The 26773-nt window shown below is 35.7% G+C and overlaps 2 protein-coding genes across 4 annotated transcripts in view; one reads left to right on the top strand and one right to left on the bottom strand.

Annotated features, from left to right (window-relative positions):
• The window catches only part of TRIP4 (thyroid hormone receptor interactor 4), a 374079-nt gene that overhangs the window by 69669 nt on the left and 277637 nt on the right, over positions 1-26773 (top strand). The gene's annotated exons all lie outside the window — the stretch shown is intronic.
• The window catches only part of CSNK1G1 (casein kinase 1 gamma 1), a 292028-nt gene that overhangs the window by 71369 nt on the left and 193886 nt on the right, over positions 1-26773 (bottom strand). For all 3 annotated transcript variants that reach the window (XM_069098331.1, XM_069098330.1, XM_069098332.1), the window contains one exon: positions 18345-18414. In XM_069098331.1, coding sequence (XP_068954432.1) covers positions 18345-18414 — 70 coding nt within the window. The remainder of the gene's footprint in view (positions 1-18344; positions 18415-26773) is intronic.

Here is a 26773-nt window from a genome sequence, read left to right as displayed (position 1 = left end):
CTTTTCTTTTTTAATGAGTGAGGAAACAGAGACCCTGAATGACCAAATGGCCCTTCAAAGTCATACGTGGGCTTCAACAAAATTAAAGTCTAATGTGACAGCTCTGAGCCTATTAGATACACAGTGTATATAGCCCTTTTGTTTATATAATGCTACAATTCTTGGAAAAACTATAGCCACAAAATCACATAAGGTGTGTAGGTGACAAAGACAGCTATCTACACGCTGAATTAAGAGTTTTAAGCACATATGAGGGCCAACTGGAAGCTTTCTGTTTGAAAGGACTATGAAATGTTTGGCCCCTTGTCAAATCACCTACTTTGCCTAACACCTTCACCACCTGCCTCCCCCAGGCTTCTGACTAGGCTGAGAAGGTTGAAAGTCTGTCATTAGTAAGCTCTAAGTCACTAGGGAATGGATGGTGGTTTTTTTCTCTCAAACAAGGAGATTGTTGATAAAAATTTAACACTTAAACATAAGCATCACAATGCAGTCTCTCAGCAAAACTAAGGTGGACAAGAGTGGACATTCTAAGAAGAATTTCATTCTATTTATTTGGATGGATCAAGTAACTTACTTGTCTCTTATGTGAGGGTTACCATTTCCTTTTCAAGTAAACCAAAAAGAAACCCTAAATTAATAAAGTACACTAATGCTGAGAAAGAGAAAAAAAGGCTCACAGGGAAAACAGGGTTTAGGTTAGTCTCAATATAGCTAGGTACTTGTCCATTTACCCAGAGTATTTAAGAATTATTCTTGAGCAAGTGGTTAGAGGCAGTGAAGCTAAGTGGTTCATTAGGGCTAAGATGATAATACCTCCCTTTGGGAGCCCTCAAGATCATTGTGGTGGCTCCAGGAAGAAAAAGAGCACTGTGGCTTCAGTTTCCACATGGATTCAGGCTTTCAAAATTCCTAGTGAGGAAGGGACAGCTGATTTTCCATTTCATCAATAATCCTGGGAAATTTCAAACATGGACATTGTCCCTAGGCAACAGATAGCTAGCAGAAGCTGTGAGAGCAACAGCTGAAGGCAACTTTATGGTCTGCTTGCTTGGTTTCTTCTCTTAAATTTCATTGATACCTTGGTATTGTTTTTTTTTTAATACCACAAATATTTCCCAGTCATTCCATTTTCTTCAAATCCTTGTCACAAAGAAAGACTTTAAGTAAAACTGACAGCACTTTATGCAGCCCTTAAAATCTATAGTTCCCTATCTCTATTGAGAGGAAACAGGTAAGTCTTGTGAGAAATAACCCCTTGTGCCCAGAGATGCAGTAAATTAGCCAGACTCAGGATGAGTGAAGTAGTTAGAACTTTAATACATCCTACAGGGCGGGTGTGAGACTTAAAATGAACTCCCCCAATTGTGAGAAATAATCATCTTACCAAAAAACTCCACATGGCCCTCAGTGAATGAAGGAAAGATTTTATTAAATGTTCTACTGCCAGAGATGGCAGGAGCTCGGGTGACTCATAAGGAGACACCCCCTTTCAGACAATTACAAAGCTTTTTTAAAATCTATCCTGATTCGAATTTCCCATCCTGCATCCCATTGGTTTGGTCAGGGTTCACAGACTATCTGAAAACAACTAAACCTCATTCCTATGTGGGTCTACACCCCTGCCTATTTCTTTCATTTCCATATTTCAACCCTCTCCCCTTTTCATCCTCATTTTTATACTTTATTTAGTAAAGGAGCAACAAGTCATAAGTTCTTTTAAAGGAATTTTCTCAATTGATAAGAGGCAGAACCGTGGAAGTTGAAGTTTCCTTCATCATTAACATAGATTCCCAATAATCAAGATAGTACAGTGTAATGAAGTTCTCTGGCATTTGGGGTGGTGGACACAAAAGAGACAATTCCTGGACTTTACTCAAAGTGCAAGGGAAGGAGATGTTCACCTTTAAATATGCTGATAAGCAGGCACCCACATCCAGTTAAGTGAAATGTTAATCAACGTTCCTAAGATTTTCCCTCTAATCAATTTGTTTTCCTGCATTCTGCAGCAAATAAAAGACTTTCTGGAACTACATATGTTACATGTTTTCTATGGAAATAAAAGTTCAATTCATCTCTTACACTTTTAATTATTTGACCTCGGAGACCAATAATACATTATATCATTGTCATCATACATATAGTTTCTGCTTACTTAAATCTGGATCAGTTCATAAAGTCTTCCGAGGTTTCATTCTCTGAACTATGATCATAAAAAATATTCATTGTTTCTTATAATACAATAATATTCTTTAATTCATATACCACAATCTTTGTAGTCATTCTCTAACAGATTAGCATTTATTTTTCCCAATTTTTCTGTTATCACAAAAAGGTCATCTATGAATATTTTTGTAAATAAGATCTTTATGTCTTTGACTTCCTTGGTGTACATGTGTAGTGGTGAGTCGGAGTATAAACAGATTATTAATTTTTCTTGCATAAATCCAAATTGTTTTTAGAATAGTTGGACCAATTTACAGCTCTAACAACAGTGTTTTGACTTTGTTTCCATAGCCATTCCATTACTATTTCCAATTTGATGAATGTGAGATAAAACCTAAAAGTTCTTTAAATTGATAGTGACTTGGAACATTTACTCATATGGCTTCTCAAACCTCAAAACTTCTAAAAGTTAGTTATATCCTTTGATAATTATGTTTTGGGGGAAAGTTTTTGCTTAGTCTTACATAATGTTTTCAATAACATATGTGTATGTATACACATATATGTATACATGCACATATATCAGATATGCACACATAATCACATATTATCAGGGAGATTTTTGATGCAAAAAATTTCCCCCTGTTGACAGTTTCCCTTATTGTACTTACATGTGATTTTTGTTCATGTAAAGGTTTTAAATTTATAAATGACTGAAATTCTCAGGAAGGAAACTCATTATTCCAATGTGGCAAGGAAAATGCTACAAATTACATCACTGAAACAGTATTCCATCACATTCCTATACCATAGCTTGTTTAGCCATCCCCCAATTGATGGGCATCCCCTCAGTTTTTAAAAAAAGCTACTGTAAATATTTTGTACTATTTTGCTATAAGAAACAACAAGCAAGATGGTTTCAGAAAAGCTGGAACACTTACATGAACTGATGCAAAGTGAAGTAAGCAGAACCAGGAGAACATTGTACATAGTAACAGCAAAATTATAACAATGACTAACCATGAAAGACTTAGCTACTCTTATCAACAATGATCTGAGACAATTCCAAAAGACGCATGCTGAAACATGCTATCCTCTTCCAGAGAGAGGGACATGATTTCCCGTGTATAACTGATATCATATTGCTTGCTTTCTCAGTGGGTGGCAGAGGGACTGGGGGGAGGGAGAGAATTTGGAATTCATTTTTTAAAAGATGAATGTTAAACATAAATAAATAATGGACTTTTAAGAAAAACTGGATATAGCAATAATTAAAAGTTTCTAGAATTATCCCTATTTTCTACCGCATCCACAAACTAATTCAAAATATTATACTATACAATAACCACATGTTACAAATTAGTAACAAACCTGCAAAACTCTCAAAACCCTTCCAGAACTTGAAAATCTATGATTCTCTCAAGGGATAGTACTATCATCTAGAATTATGGCAATGATGAACTATCACTTTTTTTGTTCTGAATCACTGGCCATGTGGGAAAGGGACTTCCTTGAACCTCAACTATTAATTTAATTGGACACCCTATTCACTTCATTCCTGCTTATTTCTTCCTCCACTGCCCATGAACAAATGTAGCAAAAATAAACAAATGACAAACACAAGTTTGGAAAGAATCAAAATGTTTTATAATTTCTAGCATCAGCTAGTCAATCTGTCCAGAAAAGGCCAGTTCATACTATATTATGGTTGGAAATATATATATGTACACACAACATATATGCAGTCATGCGCACAAGCATACATATACATATATGTGTATATGCTAGTATGTACTATGGGCAGTATTTTTTATTTATATCTATATAAGAATCTATGTGAATGCCAAACATGAATGTGTATAATATTATGTATATATTTTAAATTATACATAAAGATTTTATATACTTCTGTCAAGAAACTAGTTTTAGTAGCATAGTCCCTTTATTCACTGACCTAGATTTAAACCACTCTACAATCTAGTAGATGACAATTTAGAGTTACTGAGACTAAAATTTTAAAAAATCTATCACCCTAAAGTCAATCTGGTACTGAGCTTCTCTAAATTAGTCCTTGAATAAAAGACATATGGTCCATTACTAGACATACATCTGAACTTTTTTCAGCTTGAGGATCTGCCAGACTTTGCAATCTGTTAGTATAAAAATTGATAATTTTAGGGTCACCTTCACAAGATAAGGCATTGGGGAGGAGGATATTAGTAAGGAAGTTTCTGTATAGATATATGATATTTAGGGAAACATTCATCAAAAAGTCCATGTATTTACACACACACACACACACACATACTGCATTTTCAACAACACAAAAAAATAAAACCAAAATGGTCTTAATTTAATAGTCACAACAGATGCTTTAGAGTAGAACACTCCTGAGTCTAAAATTGTTCAAGACCGTCATTTCCATAATTAAAAGATTAAGGAAGCATTTTCATAGACTCTGAGAGGAAGAGACCTTGGAAGACATAAAAAAATTACCTGTATAGAATTCCCCTCCACAATGTTGTCATCCATTCTTTACTTGAAGTCTACTGCATGAGGGTAAAGCCACTATATTTCAAGGCAACTCATTCCACTTCTGGAGAGTTCTAATTGTTGAGAAGTTTTTCCTCATATGCAACTTTATCTGATGACAATTTTCACCCTTTGTCCATCAATTAATAAACAAACCTTCACCTTCTATGTGCCAGGCACTGTGTTAAGCACTGGAAATACAAATAAAGTCAAAAGATAGTCCTCTTAAGGAGTTCACAGTCTAATGAGGGAGCAAAATGCAAACAACTGTGTGCAAAGATGAGACATACAAACAGAGAGATAGACACAGACAGAAAGATGATATAGCTATAGAGGACAAACTGGAGATCTTCAATAGAGGAAAGGGAGCAGCAATTAGGAAGGTTAGAAAAGGCTTTTTGTAGAGGGTGGGATTTAGCTGGCACTTGCACCACTGGGTAAGGTGTAAGAAGAGTAAAAAAGCAGGAGGGAGGCAAGTTACCATCCAAACTTGCACTTTAGGAAGATCCATTTAATATCTGAATGAAAACTGTACCGGTGAGACTAGAGACAGGGAGGCCAAACAGCAGGCAACTGCAGTTTTCCAGGTGGAGGTAATAAAGATTTGAACCAGGGTGGTGACAGCAATACAGAGAAAGGGGCATATGCATGAGATGTTAAGAAGATAAAATCAACAAGCTTTGGCAATGGATCAGATGTTGGAGAGGGGACTGAAAGAGAATAAGGAATCAAGGATGACACCTAAACTATGAGCCTGGGAGACGGGGAGGATGGTGGTGGCCCTTTGACGGTAAAAATTTAGAAGGGGAGCAGACAATGAGTTCAGTTTTAGACATGCTGAATTTAAGATGTCTATGGACATCGAGTTTGAGATGTCCAATAGGAAATTGGAGATAAAAGACTGGAGGTCAACAGGGATTAGGGTTGGATAAGTAGATATGAGAATTAACAGCTATGCAACCATGAGAGCTGTTCCTCCTCATTAACTTACTCTTTCAACAACATTTATTTATGAAGTACCAGGCTCTGTGCTGGTGCTGGGGGGTACAAAAACAAAAATTAAACAGTTCCTACTTTCAATAAGTTTATATGCTATTTTTTTTAAAGCAATTGAGGTTAAGTAACTTGCTCAAGGTTACACGGCCAGTTATTTCTGGGTGTGGTGGTAAGTATCTGAGCCCGGATTCAATCCCAGGTCATCCCGACTCTGGGGCTGGTGCTCTTACTCACTGAGCCACCTGGCCACCAAAGTAGGAATTTTTTTTTTTTAAGCAATTGGGGTTAAGTAACTTGCTCAAGGTTACACGGCCAGTTATTTTTGTGTGGGTGCCGAGTATCTGAGGCCAGAACCGATCCCGAGTCTCCCAATGCCAGGGCCGACGCTCTTACTCACTGTGCCACCTGGCCGCCCCTATGTATGCTATTATTACAACATGACTATAAAAAAGCAAATATACATACAGAGCAAATATACAAAGTAATTTCTAGGGTTAGCTTTCTGTAAAAAGTATCACTTAGGGCTGAACTTTGAAGGAAGCTAGAAATAATGTAAAGCTAAGTCGAGAATGGAGTTACTCTAGTTTGTGCAAAGACAAGGAAATGGGAAATAGAATAGTTCGTACAAATAACTGCAAGAAAGTCAGTTTGGCTGAATGAAACGTGAAGGAAATAACCTGGAAAGGAAGATTTAATACTTGATCCTGGAAGTCAAGGGAGCCATTGGAGTTTAGTGAATGGGAAGGTGACCTGTGCTCTGGGAATATCACTTGGGCAGCTGAGTGGAGGATGGATTGGAGCAGGGAGAGACTTGAGACAGGGAAATGAACTGAAAGGTTATTAAAATAGTATAAACAAGAAGTGATGAAGAGCTGTTAAAAGGGTGGTAGATGTGACCGTTGATTGGGAAGAAAAGAAAGTGTATACAAAGGAAGAAGTATGGTCTCTTAAAATACTGAGGGGGGAGAAAGACTATATGTAATAGTGAAGATGAAAAATAGATTTGGAAGAAGAATAGACAGGGTGGAGGCAAAATGAAAGATAGATCTGATAACGGAATTTCACACCCCTCTTGATCATAGAAGTGGAACATCTGTGAGCAATGGCAAGATCAACTATGAGACAAACACTATGTGCAGGTGAGACCTAGTGGTGGAACAGTCATGGGAGTTGGACTGTGGAACACCAACACATATGCTGAAGTCCCCTAAAATGAGGGCAGGCAGTGGGATGAAGCCATGGAGAAAAAAGAGAGAATGTCTTGAGAATTGGAAAGCTATGTCTACTAGTATCTACATTATACAACAAATTTAGACAGATAAAATGAACATAAAAAGAAGAAGTTCTTTGTCACCACTGATTTTTTTTTTTTGGCCTTTTGGAGGGCAATTGGGGTTAAGCAACTTGCCCAAGGTTGCACAGCTAGTTTTTTTGTGTGTGTGGGTCTTAAGTGTCTGAGGTCAGAACCGAACTCGGGTCCTCCTGACTCCAGGGCCAGCACTTTACTCACTGCGCCACCTAGCCGCCCCAAAAGAAGAAGTTCTTGAGTCATGGGTAGAGGGATAGTTCAGAAGTGACAAGGGGTGCAGGGAGTACAAAATATTCTGACTATCTCAAGGGCCAATGAGTCAGAGGGTACAAGAGAGAATGAAATTAATACTGAAAAGGAGGACATGAGATGCAGTGTTGTCTCAGAGGAACTGTTTTAATGACAGGAAAAAGACATAAGGAAATAAGAGGAAGAGGTCTGAAAGTTTATTAATTATAGAGCAGGAATTCCAGAGGGCAAGTGTAATGTTTAGACATATATGGAGTGAGACATGGATAACGGGTTTAGCGTTCAAGTTGAAAGTGATGAAAGAGCAGATACCAGGAGCTGGAGAGAAGGATTTTTTCTTTTGTGATTCAGTATCACAGGAATGGGGAGAATAAGCAGGGGAAAGAATCTGATAATCACTAGGAAAGAATCTAGGCAGAGTACTAGTGGATAGCAGGTGCATCACTGAAGAAGAGGTTAATAAGATATTTTCTATATGGTCTCACGTTAGTGTTTCTATGCCTGCAGGAGCAATGAAGTCCTGTGGGGCCTGGAGAGGGATGCATCTACCTTCTTGTCAGGAGCAGCATTACTCTGAGTTGGTCAGGTCCAGTGATGGGGCAAGACTCTAATGTCTCTATTCCATCAGGAAGTAGAAAGGCAATCAATAATTATAAATTGAACTGTTCAAGTAACATTTTAAGGCTGAAATGTTAAGCAAGGCATTAGAAATTAAGGTTGGGAAAGAGCCAAAAAATTATTCTTACAGGCCTTTTACAATTCCTATTAACTATTTTTTTCCAGCACATTAAATGCATTAAGATGTCTCAATCAGACAGTAGATCACATTTCTCTACCACTAATAGAAAAATAGATTTTTAGAGAGTTAAGTCATTAAATTCTGTGACTTTTTTTTTATTAGACAAAATGACATGGTCAGTACTGCCCTGTGTCAAGAGTGATTAGTGATTTTCAGACTCACTCAAGTATTTTTTGTTATTTACCATTGCTTATATCTTAACAGGAAATCTGGGGTCAAACAAAGTAGTAATACTTACAATCCTGGTTTTCAAAACCAATGGAAAAACTCTACTACTTTTTGCTACGGTACAATGATAACAATTAAATATATTTTAGAAAGTGGTGAAAAACATATTTTTTATCTTTAGCCAGTTTCCCTTTAAGACAGAATAAGCTGTGCTTAGAATTAACTGCCTTTCCAACAACTACCAGGTAGTAAATGTTTCTGATCTGTAACTAATGTCCAGAGAATTCATGATACCTTGAGTTTTATTGCATAAATAATATAGCTATTTCATCTTCCCTTGAAAGATACCTCAACTATTCAGAATTTGTAAAAGTAGGTGAGGGGGTAATGAAAAGGAGAAAGAGAAAAACTTTATATCTTTGAGGCATTCTTTGTTTGCATATGGTTTTAAAGGTGGAAGTACTTCATTCCTCCAAGAACACAAAGTTGGACATTAAAATTTCTTAAAACATTTAACACAAATTTTGCCTGAAAATGTACTAATCTGGGAGTTGGATGTGGGGAGAGGGTAGTGAAAAGAGGAGGGGAAAGTGAATGGTGATAACATAATCCAGGAAATGTGTCAAAAATTGTTATGTTTTTTGTTCTAATAGATGAGTCATAGTCCCATAATTTTAGCTCCCGAATTAATTCAAAGACAAATGATAGAAAGCTGTTACAATTCAATTACCTATTCAAACAGGACATAAAAAATTCTACCACCAATCAATTCCGTGTAATTTTAAAAAAGAATCAGCCTTTTATTTAAAGTTTTGAAAAAGTTTTTGTTTTTTGGAGGGGGGATGGCAGTGCAATTGTGGTTAAGTGACTTGCCCAAGGTCACCCAGCTAGTAAATAATTAGTGTCTGAGGCCACATTTGAACTCAGGTCCTCCTGACTCCATGGCCAGTGCTCTATTCACTGCACCACTTAGCTGCCCCTTGAAAAAGTTTTAACACAAATGATTTCATTTGATACTTGTAACAATCTGCTGAAACAGATATCAGTCTCATTTTATAGATGACAACACTGAGGTTCAGAAGAATTAAATGACTGCCCTAAAGAGGCACAGCTAAGAAAAGTACACCGATACAATGTACACAATAAGTACCCTGGCAAAGTAAGGACCAGTGTACACTGTACACTAGTGCAGTTACTAGTGTAGTATCCTTTCATTATATTCCATTAGTCCAACTGCTTTTTTACTTTATAGTGTAAAGTATATGAGTCCAATCTTTTCTATCAATCTTCAAACCAGTTTGAATCCTGCTTCATGCTGGAGTTGTGAACTGATCCTACCATTCTGGAGAGCAATTTGGAACTATGCCCAAAGAGCTATAAAACTGTGCATATCCTTTGATCCAGCAATACTACCACTAGGTCTATAGCCCAAAGAGATCATAAAAAAGGGAAAAGGACCCACATGTACAAAAGTACTTATAGCAGCTCTTTTTGTAAAAGTGGCAAAGAACTGGAAGTTGAGGGAATGCACAACAATTGCAGAATGACTGAGAAAGTTGTGGTATATGAATTTAAGGAATACTATCACTTTATAAAAAATAATGAGCAAGTAGATTTCAGAAAACGTGGAAAAACTGACATGAACTGACGCTGAGTAAAGTGAATAGAACCAGGAAAACATTGTACACATTAACAGCAACATTGTGCAAAGACTAACTTTTTACACTTAGTTCTTCTCGACAATACAATGATCTAAGACAATTCCAAAAGACTCATGATGGAAAATGTTATCTACCTCTAGAGAAAGAACTGTAGAGTCTGAATGCAGATTGAAGCATGCTATTTGCTCTCTCTTTTTTTCCCCTTTCTCATGTTTTTTCCCTTTTGTTCTGGTTCTTCTTTCACAACATGACTAATGTGGACATATGTTTAATATGACTGTATATGTATAGCCCATATCTGATTGCTTGCTGTCTTGGAGAAGGCAAAAGGAGGAAGGGAGAAAGCATTTGGAACACAAAATCTTATAAAAAAAATGTTGAAAATGATCTTTATGTGTAATTGGAAAAATAAAATACTATTAAGGGAAGAAAAAAAAGTCTGTTTCAAGTCATTTTTCAAGAAAAAATGGAGACTAAGGGTTTGTGGATTATACAAAAGCATCATGTATGACCAGCATCAATAATTCTTCAAAGAAGAGTAAAGAAGCATTGTGCATGGTAAACACGGGATAATCAAAACAGGAAATAAAACTGATCACAAATGAAAAAGACTGGAAATTCCTGGATACTGACATACTAGCCATTTCTGAATCAACAATATGTATGTGTATGCGTGTGCACACAAACACACAATCAAAATACAAATATAAGCATGTAAATTCACACACACGAATCAAACCAATATTTTGTTAAAAAATAAAAATCAATATTAAATTAGTGAAATGCAAATAAAAAAATCTGATGCAACTGACATTATTAATCAGGAAAGATGATATCTCCCACCTGACAAGCCGATGGTGCTAAAAAATGGAGAAGGGACAAATGAGCTATCAACACAGATTTTCAATATTTCCTAAGAGTTTAACTGAGGTAAGTCAGTTAGAACAATGAAGAGACTCAAGAGCCTGGAAACCACTCTAACCAACAAACATGTGATATCCTTGACATACAAGCAGATATGATATTCAAGGGCAAAAGTGGTTTATAATATGAAAACTTACTTGTAAAATCTTATGAATAAGGAGAAGGGAATACAATGAGTAGCACTGCTTCCTTTTTTTTTTTCTTTTTTTTGGAGGGGGAAAGGCAGGGCAACTGGGGTTGAATTGCTCAAGGTCACACAGTTAGTAAGTGTTAAGTGTCTGACGCCATATTTGAATTCAGGTCCTCCTGACTCCAGGGCCTATGCTCTATTTACTGAGCCACCTAGCTGCCCCAGCACTGATTCTTAAAACAGTAAGTTAACAGAGTGAATAAAAAGTTTATGGAAAGCTTGGCAAGAGATTCAAAGTCAGATCACTCAAGAGCATTTTAAGAATGAAAGTAGAAGAAAAGAGTAGAAAAATGGAAAAGATTTCTCAAGATTCCTATAACAAATTCATTTTTTCATTAGTTCTATTAGCTCTACTCTAAAACCATAGTCCCTGATGTGTTACATAAATAAGAACTGCCACTAAAGAAGACAAAAGTGGAAAAACAGCTGGACTAGACCAGTTCTACTGGATCAATGAAAATCGAACCACTTTGGGCTCTTAAGATTAGAGCCTATGATGTGGTACATGAAGACCTAGAAACGCAACTGAGGAAAACAAGATAGGAAAAAAGCTGGGCTAGATAAAATATATACAGAGGAGGTTTGCACTGGAGGTGATAGAATTCTGAGGGCTTTGAGAGATTGTGATGTTATCTGAAGGGAAGATGGCAAACATTTGGGGAAGGAATCACTATTATCTTTTTTTTTTATTTTTCAAATGCTTTACTAACTTCTGATTTACATCATTCATTTCTGCCAGATTTTGAGTTACAAATTTTCTCCCCGATTTTCCCCTACCCACCACCCCAGAATAGCAGTCCCACAGGATATCCTCTCCTCCAATCTGCTCTCTCCCATTATCTTCTCCCATACCCCCTTAGACTTTTCCAGTTGGGCATGGTGGATCTCTATGCCCCAGTGCCTGTATATCTTCTCTCCCAATTACATGTAAGATAGTATTAATAATAGTATATATGTATATATAATTTTTAACATTTGATTTTAAAACTTTGAATTCCAGATTCATTCCCTTCCTCCCTTGTCACCCACCCTTACTGGGAACATAAGCAGTTCAGTATGGATTATACATGTGCAGCTAATGCAAAACATTAACATAGTAGATATATTGTAAAAGACTGACTATATTTCCCTCCCTCCTATCCCACCATCCACTTGTTCTATTCTCTACTTTGATCCTGTCCCTTTTCAAAAGTGAGTGCTTCCAACTTCCCCCCACCACCTGCCCTCCCTTCCATCATCCCCCCTCTCATCCCCTTCCCCCTACTCTCCAGTTGTAATGGAAATGCAAATTTAAAGATCTTCCCTGCCCCTAGGCTAAAGTGCACCTGGAGCCTGGGGTGGGAGGCTTGTTTTTCAGCAGATACTTCTTGATTGGCCAGTGGGTCCAGAAGGTTGTTACATTCTCTGAGCCAGGAGAAGGCTATATAAGCCCTGATGTGAGGCTTTGTTTTGGGGGCTCACTTTGAGAAGTGTTCTGTGATTTGATCTGTATTCTGGGAAGCGGTTGTGCAGACCCCCCCCCCCCTTTGAAAAACCCAGATATGGAAACCCAGATGTTGACTGGGTATGGATGTAATGGTTGGACAGTTTGGAAATCTGTCTAATTGATCTGTTTCTGTCTTGATAATTCTGTCTGTGTACTTTGAAGTTGGGGGTGCTGACCTTTCCCCTGAACAAGGTAAATGATATATGTCTGACTGATTAAAGTAAGCTTGTTAACCCATTTTGAGTTGCTTTCCTTTAACAAAGCAGATCTAAGAACCTGTGTGAGCAGCCACCCTAGGGACCCGGGGTGCTTGCTGCTACACCTGTAGGGTGAGATACCCTATTTAGTATGTATTTCATTCCCTACCCGAGCCAAATTCAGTGAGAATAAGGTTGACCCATTCCCTTTTGCCTTTCTATTCTTCCCCTCCATCATAACCCTTTTCCCTTGCCTTTTCTTTATGAGATAGTTTACCCCATTCTGTCTCTCTCCATCTCCTCTCATTATATTCCTCTCTCATCTCTTAATTTCCCCTTTTAAGTATCATCCCTTCCTATTAAATTGGTCCTGTGCCCTCTATGTATACCTGTAAGCATATATACACACATTCACACATGTATTCATATGCCCGTATACCCTCATATATAGACATATATATATATTTATATTCCCTTCAACTATATTATTATCTTTTTAAAACGATGGAGAAAATATCAATGACTACCATCTCATATGCATACTTATGCATCTATATAAAACCTTTACAAAAATAACATACACATATGAAGGATATACTTCATGAAAGTATGAGATGGGAACAGACAGGTTTTCACAAACAGTGGTAGTCTACAGCAGACCACACCTTGTAGTCACAAAAACTGGATAAAAGGCTTAGAAAATATAAGATCTCACAATGTTTATTGTTGGTTGACTGTTTTTAAAAATCACCTAATTCAGTAAAACAAAAAAAAAAAATCTCCTTAAAGGTATCTTCAACCTCCAACAAGGCATCTTCCAAGTGTAGGTTAAAAATCATATCAGATCCCTTGAAAGATATAACAGGGACAATACTGTTTCAACCTCTAACTAATGATATCACATAAAGCATAAAACAGGGATAAACATGCCTGCCAAAGGTGTTTACCACTATCGTGGACAATGAGAGTCTCTTAAATTAAGGCGAGGTTCTCCAGTTGTTTCAATGTAACACTATGGTGATTGCACGCCTGGAGCACTATGCAAAGTCTACTAAATAAAATCCATAAATAACTCAAGAGGTTGGCTTAACAAGCAGATGAAGCAGGTCTACTCTCCAGGCTATGAAATATAGTTGGAAGAACAATGAACCAACCCTGGAAATGAACAGGAAAAGGAAAATTGTATAATGCTCTTATAACTTTAAGCATCTCTTTGGAAAATAATGGCATATCTAAAAATAGATTTGATATCTTTTATTTTTATATCACCTATAGTTGTTCTACTATATTCCCCTCCCATGCCTTATAATGAAGAATGCAAAACAGGAAAGAAAGCTCAGTAAAACTAACCAATATACTGGAAAAGTCTGAGGTTACATGTTGTGTTTCATACCCAGAGTACCCCTCTTCAAAAAAGTAAATAGTTTTAACATAAATATCCTTCAGGTGAATATAGTGACTAGAGAATCATGGAAAGACGCACATAAATTTATGTACAGTCAACTAAGCAGAGCCAAGAAAATAAAATACAAAATGACTTCAAGAATATAAAGGGAAAGAACAAAAACTGCAACACGATCAAAACAAACACTGCAAAATTACAAAGAATAAGCATGGTCCCAAAGAATAGAAATAAGAAGTCACTCCCTTGCAGAGGTGGGAAGCCCATAGGGTGGGACACTGTATATATTTTCAGATTTTTTGGTATGTATTGAATAGTTTTGCTGGGGTTTTTTCTTTGTCCTTTCTTTTAAAATTTTTTTTTGTCACATGGGACGTCTCTCTAGGAGGGATGTGGAATAAATTTAGGAGACGTATAACCAAAAGAGCAATAAGAAGTATTTTTAAAAATTCCTCCAGTGATGCTATGTCTATGAATTTTTAGAATACCACATTCTCTTTAGAATTAAAGTTGAAAATTACCCAAAAAGCAATGAAGAGACACATAACTGGTAAGTATACATTGAAGTATATTAAAAATGAAGAACTATGTAGGAAATGTGATAGAGAATGACATCAAAAAAGATGCACTCCTAGAAAAGGAGATCAAAGCCAGTCATTTAGCAAGAATGATGGATAATAAGTAGCCTGTATGTTTCAATGGTAATCATACAATGACATACAATCTAGAAAAAGACACTGCCTAACCTCTTCCTGAGCATTTAATGGACATGTGTGTATTATTTACAGAAGGATATGGGCTATAGTCACACAGATAAGAAGGCACCACTGGATGGAGTATCTGTATCAAAGAGACAAAAGATGTATCAGAGCAACGAAGTATGACCATGACAGAAATGAGCCCAACTTCTTGCTTGCAATATATAGCTGAGAAAGATTTACTGGCTCTAAATGTTGTCACTTAAGTGGCCCAATGATAATCCCAGGGCCCTCCCCCATCTTTTGAACAACACTAATGCCTAGCACTCCAATTCTTCCCAAATTGCTATTTATCAGTTCCATCTCATGATCCACGTAGTATCACAAAATTAGTACACCATAGGTAATTAAGCTCTTGTTTGCCATACAGAATACATTGTGAGATTCCTTCTCCATTGTGAATAGAAGTTATCAATTTTAAGTGACTTGGCTTTTGCTCTGAGACATGGGAAGAGTTCAGAGGTTAAACCCACCAAACAAGCCTAACTTTCCACAGCAGACTTAACTCAGCATATTTTATACTCTGAGTTCTACAGAGTCAGTTTGGCTTTGTTAGCTGAGTTCAGCATAGTTATTATCACCAAGAAGTTCAGATATAGCAGGAGAAACCTAGCAAGCATGTTTCAAAATGTACAACAAAGTATTTTTAGAAACCTCTGGGGAAGGTAGGACTTAAAATGTGTATTTGAGACTAAGTGTCTAGGGCAATGCTTATTTAGGTACTCTCAACCAGCAGGCCTGAAGGCACTCTGCACTCAAGGATATATAATCAATCACACAGCCAATACTGACAGAGAGCCTACCATGACAGTTCAGGCAAAATGCTAGGAATTATACTGGGATACAAAATACTATTCATTTCAACAACTTCCTTGCTTATCCTTAATTTGGGGCTCCTGCATCTATAATTATCATGACCAATAAGTTGTGAGAGAGAAATATATACATTCAGTACTTATGTGCAAAGCACTGTGATGGGCATAGGTTATATATAAAGATAAAAAAAAGTACCTGCCCTCAAGAATACTTTCTATTGAGAGATACAATATGTTCAAATACAAACAAATATAAGGTAACAAAGAAGATCAACATTAAAAAGGGATGGCAGAAAGCAGAATCAAAAAGACACATAAGCTTAGCCTTAAAAGAACATGATGAGCTTATGGTATCAATTAATGAATAAATATTCAATGGCAAAAGCACTGGCTCTGAAATCAGTCTGGGCTTGAATTCCACCTCTAACATTTACTTCCTATGTGATCTTTGCCAAATTACTTCACCTCTCGGGACTCAGTTCCGCTGTAAAATGAAGGTGGTGGACTCACTGACACTTTAAGGTCCCCACAAAAGTCTATGTACTAAGCATTTCTGAGAAGTGCTAAGAACACAAAAATAAAATGAAACAGTACTTGTCCTCAAGGTACTAACACTGCAGCAGGAGAGAAAACCCATCCATTAATATATACAATATATAGACTAAGCAAATAAAGGATAATTTGAGGAAAAGAGTGAGCAGCTGAAAAGGACGAGGAATGGGGGAGAGACAGGAAAGACTTGTAAATGGTACAGTTGGAGCTGAGCTTTAAAGGAAACTAGAGCTTCTAAGAGGCAGAGGTGTGTGGGGGGAACTGGTGTGGGAGGGCAGTGGGTGAGTATTCTAGGCCTGCGGAGTGTGAGGAAGAGCAACAAGGCCACTTTGGCTATACCACAGAGTGCCAAAGACATGCTACATTACAACTGGAAAAGCAGGTTAGAATCCGGTCCTGAAGAACTGGTATTTGATTCTAACAGAACAGAAAGCCACTTGAACTTATTGAGGAGACCCTCTGCTTAGGAATATCATTTTGACTCACTTTGTGGAGCAAAGACCAGACACAGGAGAAACTTGGAAGAGGGAAACCCATTAGGAGACTACTAAATTAATCTGAGCCTTAGAGAAGGTAGGGAACATTTAATTAGAGCAGGATTTTTTGTGGAGGCAGAATTGACCTACTGGATATGTGGGATTAGGTAAAATAAGGAGTCAAATTATTTCTTTTAATTCTGTTTTAAAACAAAAAAGGATTTTTGTTCCTAGGAGGAAAAGTTTGAAAGTTAAGAAGTAAACAGAGCCATAAGGGAGAAGGGAAAGTAGGCCTCATTGCAACATAAATTTTCATCATGATAACAAAGAGAATTAACAGAGAATTGTCATAATAAATAAAATACAATCTCAGGAGTACTCAAATCATTGTAATACAAATATATGAAGGTTGTGAACTTGGCTTACTGGAAGGACAATGATTCAAAAGAATAGGGAAATTAGCAATATGCACTGGTAGAAGAAATTCCTCACTAGAAACTCCCTAGACTAATGAAATCAAAAATTTTTTTAAAGTTAAGAAGGTTAGGTTTTAAGGCAAAGATATTAATTTTGTTATGGATATACCAAGTTTGAAAAGTCTTTAAAACATCCAGTTCAAAATGTCCTAGAGGCAGATGGTAATACCATACTACAGCTCAGGAAAGAGGTGATAGAGATGATAATAAAATGCAGGAAAGCTGATGAAGTCATCAAGAGACAGTGAAGAGAGATAGAGGATTGAGGTATAGCTGACTATGAACTAGGCAAACATAACCAAAATAAATATTTTTCTACATAGAGAAGTATAGAAAAACAATATTTGAAGCTATGAATCTCTTCTGCTAGTCTGATTTTTTTTAACTGATTTTCTTTTTTGAAACAGGGTATTTCTGAGATACTCAATCAGCACTTGAATTTTATATGTTTCAGTCATTTACACAATGCTGTTACAAGAAAAAACACAAAATTTCTTTTAGATACCAAGGCAGGATTGGAAGGATTCAACATTCCCAGGGGAAACATATAGCACTAATGACATCTGCATAGCTGAAATCCCCTTCAGTCAAAAATTTTACAATTCAAAGCATGAAAATAGATTTGAAGAAGGTAATGGTCATCAGGCTTAGTTTTCAAGGGGTCAGGATTCTTTTAATTTTAATAAAAAAATATGAGTCAGGGAAACGTACAAACATTTAAATAAATGAAGGATTCCAGTTTAAAAGTTTATGTTTCTTCCCCTGAAATGATAAACTAATCCTCAAAGATAATCAAGTGGAAATAGTTGCAAGTAAATTAGAACAACAAAGTGAAAAAGTATCGAGTGTTCTGAAAAACCTTTAAAATCACTATCCTTTCTGGAAAGAGTGAATACAATGAACTGCAATTCAGCATCTACTTGTCATTTCTAAGTATGAAAAGATTTTAAAATCACTGTTCCAGCATCCAGAAACACACATAGGTCAGTATCAAGGGAGCACCATTATATCAAGGAAGATCCATCCAACAACTAAATGATAATTTCAGAAGACAAAACTCAATCATCTTTTGAGTTTATCTGCAAGGCAACAAGTGGACACCGGGTGAATACAGGTATAAAATGAAGGATAGTTGATACAATATCTTCCTGCTAAGAGATATTCTATAAAGAGAAAAGTCTGACTTACCTGCATTGCCGAGCTGTTTGTAAAACCTGTACTCTAAATGAAGCTGTGGGGCACGTGATTTTATTGGTTCCTGCAACCCAAGAAGAAAATTTATGGTCAAATTTAAGCAGAAATAAAATATTTTCCTATCATAATATTTCAAAATAAAACAAAGCAAGGAATTATATTATGGTGTTTTTTAAGTTTCATTCTTTTGTTGTTGTTTTTAGTTTAATTTTAAAATATATGTGCCTCTCCTAGCAGTACCAGATCTAAAACTGTATTATAAAACATCAATCGTCAAAACTATTTGGTACTAGCTAAGAAATACAGTGGTGGATCAGTGGAATAGATTAGGTACACAAGACACAGTAAAAATGAATACTGTTTGATAAACTCCAGCTTCTGGGGTATGAGCTCACTATCTGACAAAAACTGCTGGGAAAACTGGTAAAAAGTATGGCAGAAACTAGGCATAGATCAATGTTTCACACAGTATACCAAAATAAGGTCTAAATGGGTTCATGATTTAGACATAAAGGGTGATACCATAAGCAAATTAGGAGTGCAAGAAATAGTTTACCTATCAGATCTATGGAGAATATAAGAATTTATGACCAAACAAGAGACAGAGAACATTTATGAAATGCAAAATGGATAATTTTGATTACATTAAATTTAAAAGATACTGCATAAACAAAACCAGTGCAACCAAGATTAGAAGTAGAAAGCTAAGAAACAATCTTTACAGCAACTGTCTCTGATAAAAGCCTCCTTTCTCAAATATATAGAGAACTGAGTCAAATTTATAAGAATACAAGTCATTTCCCAAAATGATAAATGACCAAAGGATATGAACAGGCAACTAACTTTCAGATGAAGAAGTTAAAGCCATCTATGGCTATTTGAAAAAATGCTCTACATTACTACTGATCAGAGAAATTCAAATTAAAACAATTCTGAGGTACTACATCACACCTATCAGATTGGGAAACGTAACAAAACAGGAAAACCATAAATTTTGGAGAAAATGCATGGGGGTGGCTAGGTGGCTCAGTGAATAGAGCACCGGCCCTGGAGTCAGGAGGACCTGGGTTCAAGTCTGGCCTCAGACACTTAACACAAAAAATAGCTGTGTGACCTTGTGCAAGTCACTTACCCCCAATTGCCCTCCAAAAAAAAAAAGAAAGAAATTGCATGAAAATTGGGACACTAATGCACTGTGGTGGAATTGTAAACTGATCCAACCATTCTGGGGAGTAATTTGGAACTATGCCCAAAGGGATAAAACTGTGCATGACCTTTGATTTAGCAATACCACCACTAGGTCTGTATCTCAAAGAGGGGAAAGGACCTACATATGAAAAAAAAATTATAGCAGCTCTTTTTTGTGGTGGCAAAGAAACTGAGGGAATGCCCATCAATTGGAGAATGGCTGAACAAGTTGTGGTACATGAATGTAATGGAATACTATTGTGCTATAAGAAATGATGAGCAGGAGGCTTTCAGAAAAACCCAGGAAGACTTGCATGAACTGATGCTGAATAAAGTGAACAGAACCAGGAGAACATTGTACATAGTAATAGCAACACTGTACAGAGATTGACTTTGTTAGACTTAGCTGTTCTCAGCAATACAACAATCTAAGACAATTCCAAAAGACTCATAATAGAAAATAATATCCACCTGCAGAGAAAGAACTATAGAGTCTGAATGCAGATCAAAGCACACTATTTTCACTTTTTGTTTTGTTTTGTTTTTTTTGTGGTTTTTCCCTTTTGTTCTGTTTCTTCTTTCACAACATGACTAACGTGGAAATATGTTTACATGACTGCACGTGTATAACCTGCATCAGATTGCTTGCTATCTTGGGAAGAGGGAGAGAGAAAAATATTTGGAACTCAAAATCCTATAAAAAAATGAACACTGAAAACTATCTTTACATGTAAGTGAAAAAAATAAAATAATATTTACAAAAAAACCAACCCCAAAACTATTATATGTGCTATATACATGCACATGCCTCTGACCCCTACTCCACAGTAATGTTCCTTATAACAAAGAGTAAAGGAAAAGGTTACTCAGCAAAACTAAACATCAACTAAGTTTGATATCACACAGCTTTTCATTCATAGTTCTCCCAACTTTTCTGGCGGTGATATTTGACTGAATTTTTTTTTTCAGTCTAGGCTTGGAGTGTCTAGTTTTTGTTGTTATCATTGTTTGGGGGTGTATCTTTCCACTTACACTGATGTAGTCCTCACATATTTTGTTTTCCTGGTTCTACCTTTATTCACCCTGCATAGGTCATAGAAATCTTCCCTTGCTTCTGTCTTTATCATATTCACTGATTCTTATAGCAGAAAAATACTCCATTACAGTGATGTACCACAACTTTAGTAATTCCCCAACAGATTTTTATTTACTTTGTTGCTAGCTTTTTGCTACTATAAAAAAATGATGCTAGAAATATTTCAATATATCTAGCATTTAGATATATCTTTCTATCTTTAATTTCTTTGGGATATGTACCTAGTAATGGATCTCTGGGCCAAAGGATATGAACACTTACGTCACTTTTGTGGTCAAATTCCCATCTGCTTTCCAGAACGATTAGATGAAATCATAACTCCATATAAATTCAAACCTATATTAATAATGCCTTACTTCTCTACCCTTCTAACACTGATTATTCCTATTTTTCGTCATCTTTGCCAATTTGCTGCAGGTAAACTTTTTAGCTTCAGAGTTGTTTTGATTTACTTTTGTCTTAATATTATTACTCTTTCACATGATTGTTGTTTGCAGTTCTTTTTTTAAGAACTGTTAGTTTGCACTCTCTGACAATTTATCCATTAGTGAATGGGTTTTGGTCATATTTGTTAGTTTCATATATATGTGTCTTGGATATCAGATCCTTTTCAAAGATATCTGATAGATAAAATTTTCTCCAGCAGCTTCTCTTATCCTATTTGTATTGACTTCACTCATATAAACATTTTTCAATTTAATATGATGGAAAATTGATTTCAAATATACTTTCTTCTACATATGTAAATAAAAGATGAACTATACCATATAAAAGCATTTTCCAGATATTTAAATAAAAACATCATTCAACGTTATTGCCATCATTGTGGAATAAGATCCTAAGAAAACAAACTTTTCAATCAAAGACACTAAATTCCTATCCATGATCCAAAATGCCTTCTGGTCTTCTTTTCTAATGTTTAAGTCACTAGTAGAAAAAGCTGTTAAGAGTCTAGGCTGCAGAAATATTTAAAATATTTTTTTAAATACTCCCAATTGAGATCTCTAAAGATCCCAGATATAAAACTGCCCTGAATTTTTTGTTGCCTATGATGTTGTTTTCATTTATATTGTTGTAATCATTGTGTTTATTGTTCTTTTGGTTTTTTACAGCATATCAGTCCATATAAGTCTTTCCATGTTTTTCTTTCCTAGCCAATATTTCTAAAGACACAGTAATACTACAGGATATGCAAATGACAAAAACTTTTTTTTAACATTCTATCATTGCGCACAATTTGTTTCTAGCTTTTTGCTCTAATACTGTTGTTCATTAAGATTTTTTTTCTTCTTGGAGTAAAAAGTCTTGAGGTTTTTTAAAAATTATTTTCTTGGGACAATAAATTCAGAAAACAGAATTTCATAACCAACAATGTACTTCCATTATTCATACAAAGGAACAATAATTTATTTCTTTTAGTAGAAAACATTAAGCCTGGTCTCAGTGAGAGAGAGGAAAAAAGCAAAGAGCAGAAATCTTTAAGGTATCCATGGTTAAAAACTGGGGTCTACATCTGGGATCTAAAATTGCTCAAAATAGATTATGGGACCTGGCTGTTATGTTGTGTAGCCAATAGTTTTGCACAGATGGCCATGGAATGTTGAGGCAACTGAACTATCAAAGTACTTTTCCAGAACAGATTTGAATAGAAAAAAAAAATACACACATTTAGTTCATAGCTAATAGGCATATGAGAGCTCAGAAAGGTTATAGTCACAGAGAAGACATACATGACAGAGTACCTCTGCTGCAAGACATCTAAAAAATACACACAGGGTACAATATAATGAAGAGACCAGTAAAATGAAGCTCAAATGGCAGAAGTAGTCCCTCAAGTACATATTTTTTGCCAGATGCTAATTATATTTCAAATAGGAGCTTGGCCACTTTCCAAAATCACAAGCCTGTGGAACACACATCCTGTTGAAAATCTAAACTGACAATGTAATGCTCAAGGCAAATTTTGCTTTTATATGGAAAAGAACCCAATTACTGCTCTCATTCCTTAATAACAGGAAAGAAAATGAAGGTAAAGATGAGAAAAACATTTCTCAAGGCTACTTTATTCAAGACTCTTCAGAGAAAGAACATACTGAAACACACTCCATCCCAGATCCTTTTAGTTTCATTTTGAGTAATAAGATACAATACAAAGCAAAATAAAAATGTAGAGAAATGAAAATACAAAATAACTTGTCAATTATTTATTGCCAATATTAATAACGTCATATTTGTAATTGTCTTACCTTATGTGGGTCACCTATGAAACATGTGACTAGGCAGGAGAAAATTATATGGAGAACACTGACCCTACTGATGGGCTTTCAGTTTCCTCCTTTTTCAGGACAGAATTAATCAATTGTTCATCTATACACTGTTCTCTTCCCCTGAATCCCTAGATAGGTAATGGAAAGTGAAAGGGCATAAAGCTGAAAAGTTTTTTCTCCTTCCTTTAATAAGAATGATGATTAGTCACCTTCAACTTACCAGAGGAGGGAAAGAAAAAGAAATAAAAACAAAACAATTCATTTCGTGAAACATTAAATGTCTACAAAAGCAAGAAAGTAATGTGCTAAGCACCAATGGTGCTTAAGATAGTTCCTCCACTCAAAAAGTATACATTTTTTCATTTTTGAAAAAAAAATTTAGTAAAATTTTTTAATCACTTAGAATTCTCCTTGTATCCCTTTGCACCCACTGATCCCAGAAACCCATTCTTTATCACAAAATTTTTTTTAAAGGAGAAGAGGAAAAAAAATCAAGAAAACTTTGAAAAAAATTTATCTTGTATGCAGTGTTCCACACTTGGGGGCTCTGAGGCTGTTTTTTGTTTATAATTTTGAAACATTCAGTTCTGATCATTTCATAGCCATTCTTTCCATTTACGTTATTAGTCATTGTGTATGGAGTTTTTCTGGCTGTTTACTTTAGTTCACATCTTTCCACGCTTCTCTATTTGTCACTTCTTACAACAGAGTAATACTCTATGACATTACCATACCAAAATTTGTTTTACCAGTCCTCAATTAATGATGAACTACCTTATTTCCCATTCTTTTCTATTTCATCAAGTACCACTTGATTCTACAGTGTATATGGAAGTCTTTTTTTTTTGTCAATGATTTCCTTAGGGTATAAAGGTCCTAGGCACTTTAGTCACTCTATTTGCCTAACTCCAAATTAGGAGATTACTATCTAATACTGGACTGCATGTAAATTACCAAGTAAATAAAAAGATACTGGAGAAAGAAAGTAATAAAAGTTATAAAGAAATCAAGAAGTCTTTATGAAGGTAGAATTTGAGGTTTTATGAAGGAAGTGACTTTGGAGGATTCTGAGGAAGAGTTAAGGAGAGAGAGGGGGGATGACAGCTTGTACAAATGCACAGAAGAAAAGGAAAAAAGAATCTATCTCTACAAAAAATATTTATAGCAGCTCTTTTGTGGCGGCTAAGAATTGGAAGTTGAAGGGATGGATGCCTATCAACTAGAGAGAATGGCTGAACAAATTGTGGTATATGATTGCAACAGAATATTATTGTGCTATAACAAACGACAAACAGGATGATTTCAGAAAAAAACTGGAACTTGTAACAAAGTGAAGTGATCATAATCAGGAGAAAACTGTACAAAGTAACAGCAATAGTGTAAGATGAAGAACTGTGAATAACTTAGCTACTCTCAGAAATACAATAATATAAGAAAATCTCAAAGTATTCATGATGAAAAATGCTATCTGCCTCAAAAAAAAAGACTAAATTATCACTCTTTGCATATGATAGGATGATATACTTAGGGAATCCTAGAGAATCAAGTAAAAAACTACTTGAGATAATAAGTAATTTTAGCAAATATTTATTTATATAAAATGAACCCACATAAATCCTTGGCATTCCTATATATTTCTAAGGAAACCCAACAGCAAGAAAGAGAAAGAGAAATTCCATTTAAAGTTACTATAGACATTATACAATATTTGGGAATCTACCTGCCAAAACAAACCCAGGAACTATATGAACACAATTACAAAACACTTTTCACACAAAGTCAGATCTAAATAACTGGAAAACATTAGTTGCTTGTGGCTAGGTCGAGCTAATATAATAAAAATGACAATTTAACCTAAATTAATTTACCCATTTAGTGCCATACCAATCAATCTACCAAAAATTATTTTATAGAGCTAGAAAAAATAGTAACAAAATTCATGTGGAAGAACAAAAGGTAAAGAATATCAAAGGAACTAATTAAAAGAAATGCTAGGGAAGGTGGCCTGGCCATATCAGATTTTAAACTGTATAATAAAGCATCAGTCATCAAAATTACTTGGTACTAGCTGAGGAATAGAGTAGTGGATCAGTGGAATAGATTGGTACATGAGACACAGCAATCAATGACTATAGTAATCTACTGTTTGATAAACACAAAGACTCCAGCTTCTGGGACAAGACCTTAGTATTTGACAAAAACTGCTTGGAAAACAGGAAAATAGTATGGCAGAAACCAGGCATAGACCTATATCTTACACTGTTTACCAAAATAAAGTCTAAACAGGTACACAATCTAGATATAGGTTGATACTGTAAGCAATCTGGGAGAGCAAAATTTATCGAGAAAAATTTATGACCAAATAAGAGTTAGAGAGCATTATGAAATGCAAAATGGATAATTCTGACTACATTAAATTGAAAAGTTTCTGTACAAACAAAGCCAATGTAACCAAGATTAAGAGGGAAGTGGAAAATTGGGAAAGAATTTTTACAACCACTGTCTCTGATAAAGGTCTCATTTCTTAAATATACAAAGAACTGAGTCAAATCTATAAGAATACAAGTCATTCCCCAATTGATAAATGGTCAAAGGATATGAATAGGCAGTTTTCAGAGGAAGAAATTAAAGATATCTATAAGCATATGAGAAAATTCTCTAAATCACTACTGATCAGAAATGTAAATCAAAACAACTCTGAGGTGCCACATCTCACCAGTCAGATTGTCTAAGATAACAAAACAGGAAAATGATAAATACTGGAGAGGATGTGGAAAAATTGGAACACTAATGCATTGCTGGTGGAACTGTGAACTGATCCAACCAATCTGGAGAGCAATCTGGAACTATTCCCATTCTAGGGCTGTATCCCGAAGAGATCATACAAGTGGGAAGAGGACCCTTTATGTACAAAAATATTTATAGCAGCTTTTAAAAATTTTTTAAATTTATTTATTTACTTTTAGTTTACAACATTCGGTTCCAAAATCCCTTGAGCTCCAAATTTTCTCCCCTTCCCCCTCTTCTTATGTACCTTCCTTTCCTCCCCACCCCCCACCCCCACCCTGGCAGCATGTAATCAGATATAGGTTCTACAAATACCTTCATATTAAAGATTAGTTAAGTTGTATAGAGGAATTATAACCAATGGAGTGAAAATGAGAAAGAAGGAACAAAATAAAACAATAGAGAGAGCAAGTAATTTGCTTCAAACTATAGCAGCTCTTTTTGTGGTGGCAAAGAATTGGAAATCAAGGGGATGCCCAAACAAGTTGTGGTATATGAATGTAAGTGGAACACTACTGGTGCTATAAAAAATGAAGAGCAGATGAACTTCATTATAACCTTAAGAGACTTATATAAACTGATGCTGAGTGAGGAGAACAAAACCAGGAGAACTTTGTACACAATTATAGACACATAGTATCTGTAACAACTGTGACGACTAACTTTGATAGACTGGGCTTCTCTCAGCAAAGCAATGTTATAAGACTACTCTAAAAGATTCATAACGAAAAGGGCTGTCCACATGCAGAGAAAGAATTACAGAGTCTGAATGCAGATTGAAGGAAACTACTTGCTCTCTTTTTTGTTTTGTTTCATTCCTTCTTTCTCGTTCATTCCACTGGTTATAATTTTTCTTTACAAACTGACTAATGTTTAACGTAAAGGTATTTACAGAACCTATACTGGACTGCATGCCACTATAGGGAAGGGGGAAAGAGAGGGAGGAGTAGAAAATCTGGAACTCAAGGGATTGCGGAACTGAATGTTGTAAACTAAAAGCTGATAGATAGAGAGATAGACAGACAGACAGACTGACTGATAGACGAACGAATGAATAAATAAGAAAACTTATATGACAGTAACAA

The sequence above is a fragment of the Petaurus breviceps genome, unplaced genomic scaffold, assembly GCF_028583685.1.
Source record: "Petaurus breviceps papuanus isolate PSGF00001 unplaced genomic scaffold, PetGlider_PUasm1.0 37, whole genome shotgun sequence".
Lineage (NCBI taxonomy): Eukaryota > Metazoa > Chordata > Mammalia > Diprotodontia > Petauridae > Petaurus > Petaurus breviceps.
Note: the sequence above shows the minus strand (reverse complement) of the source record. Positions and strands in the feature narration are given on the sequence as shown.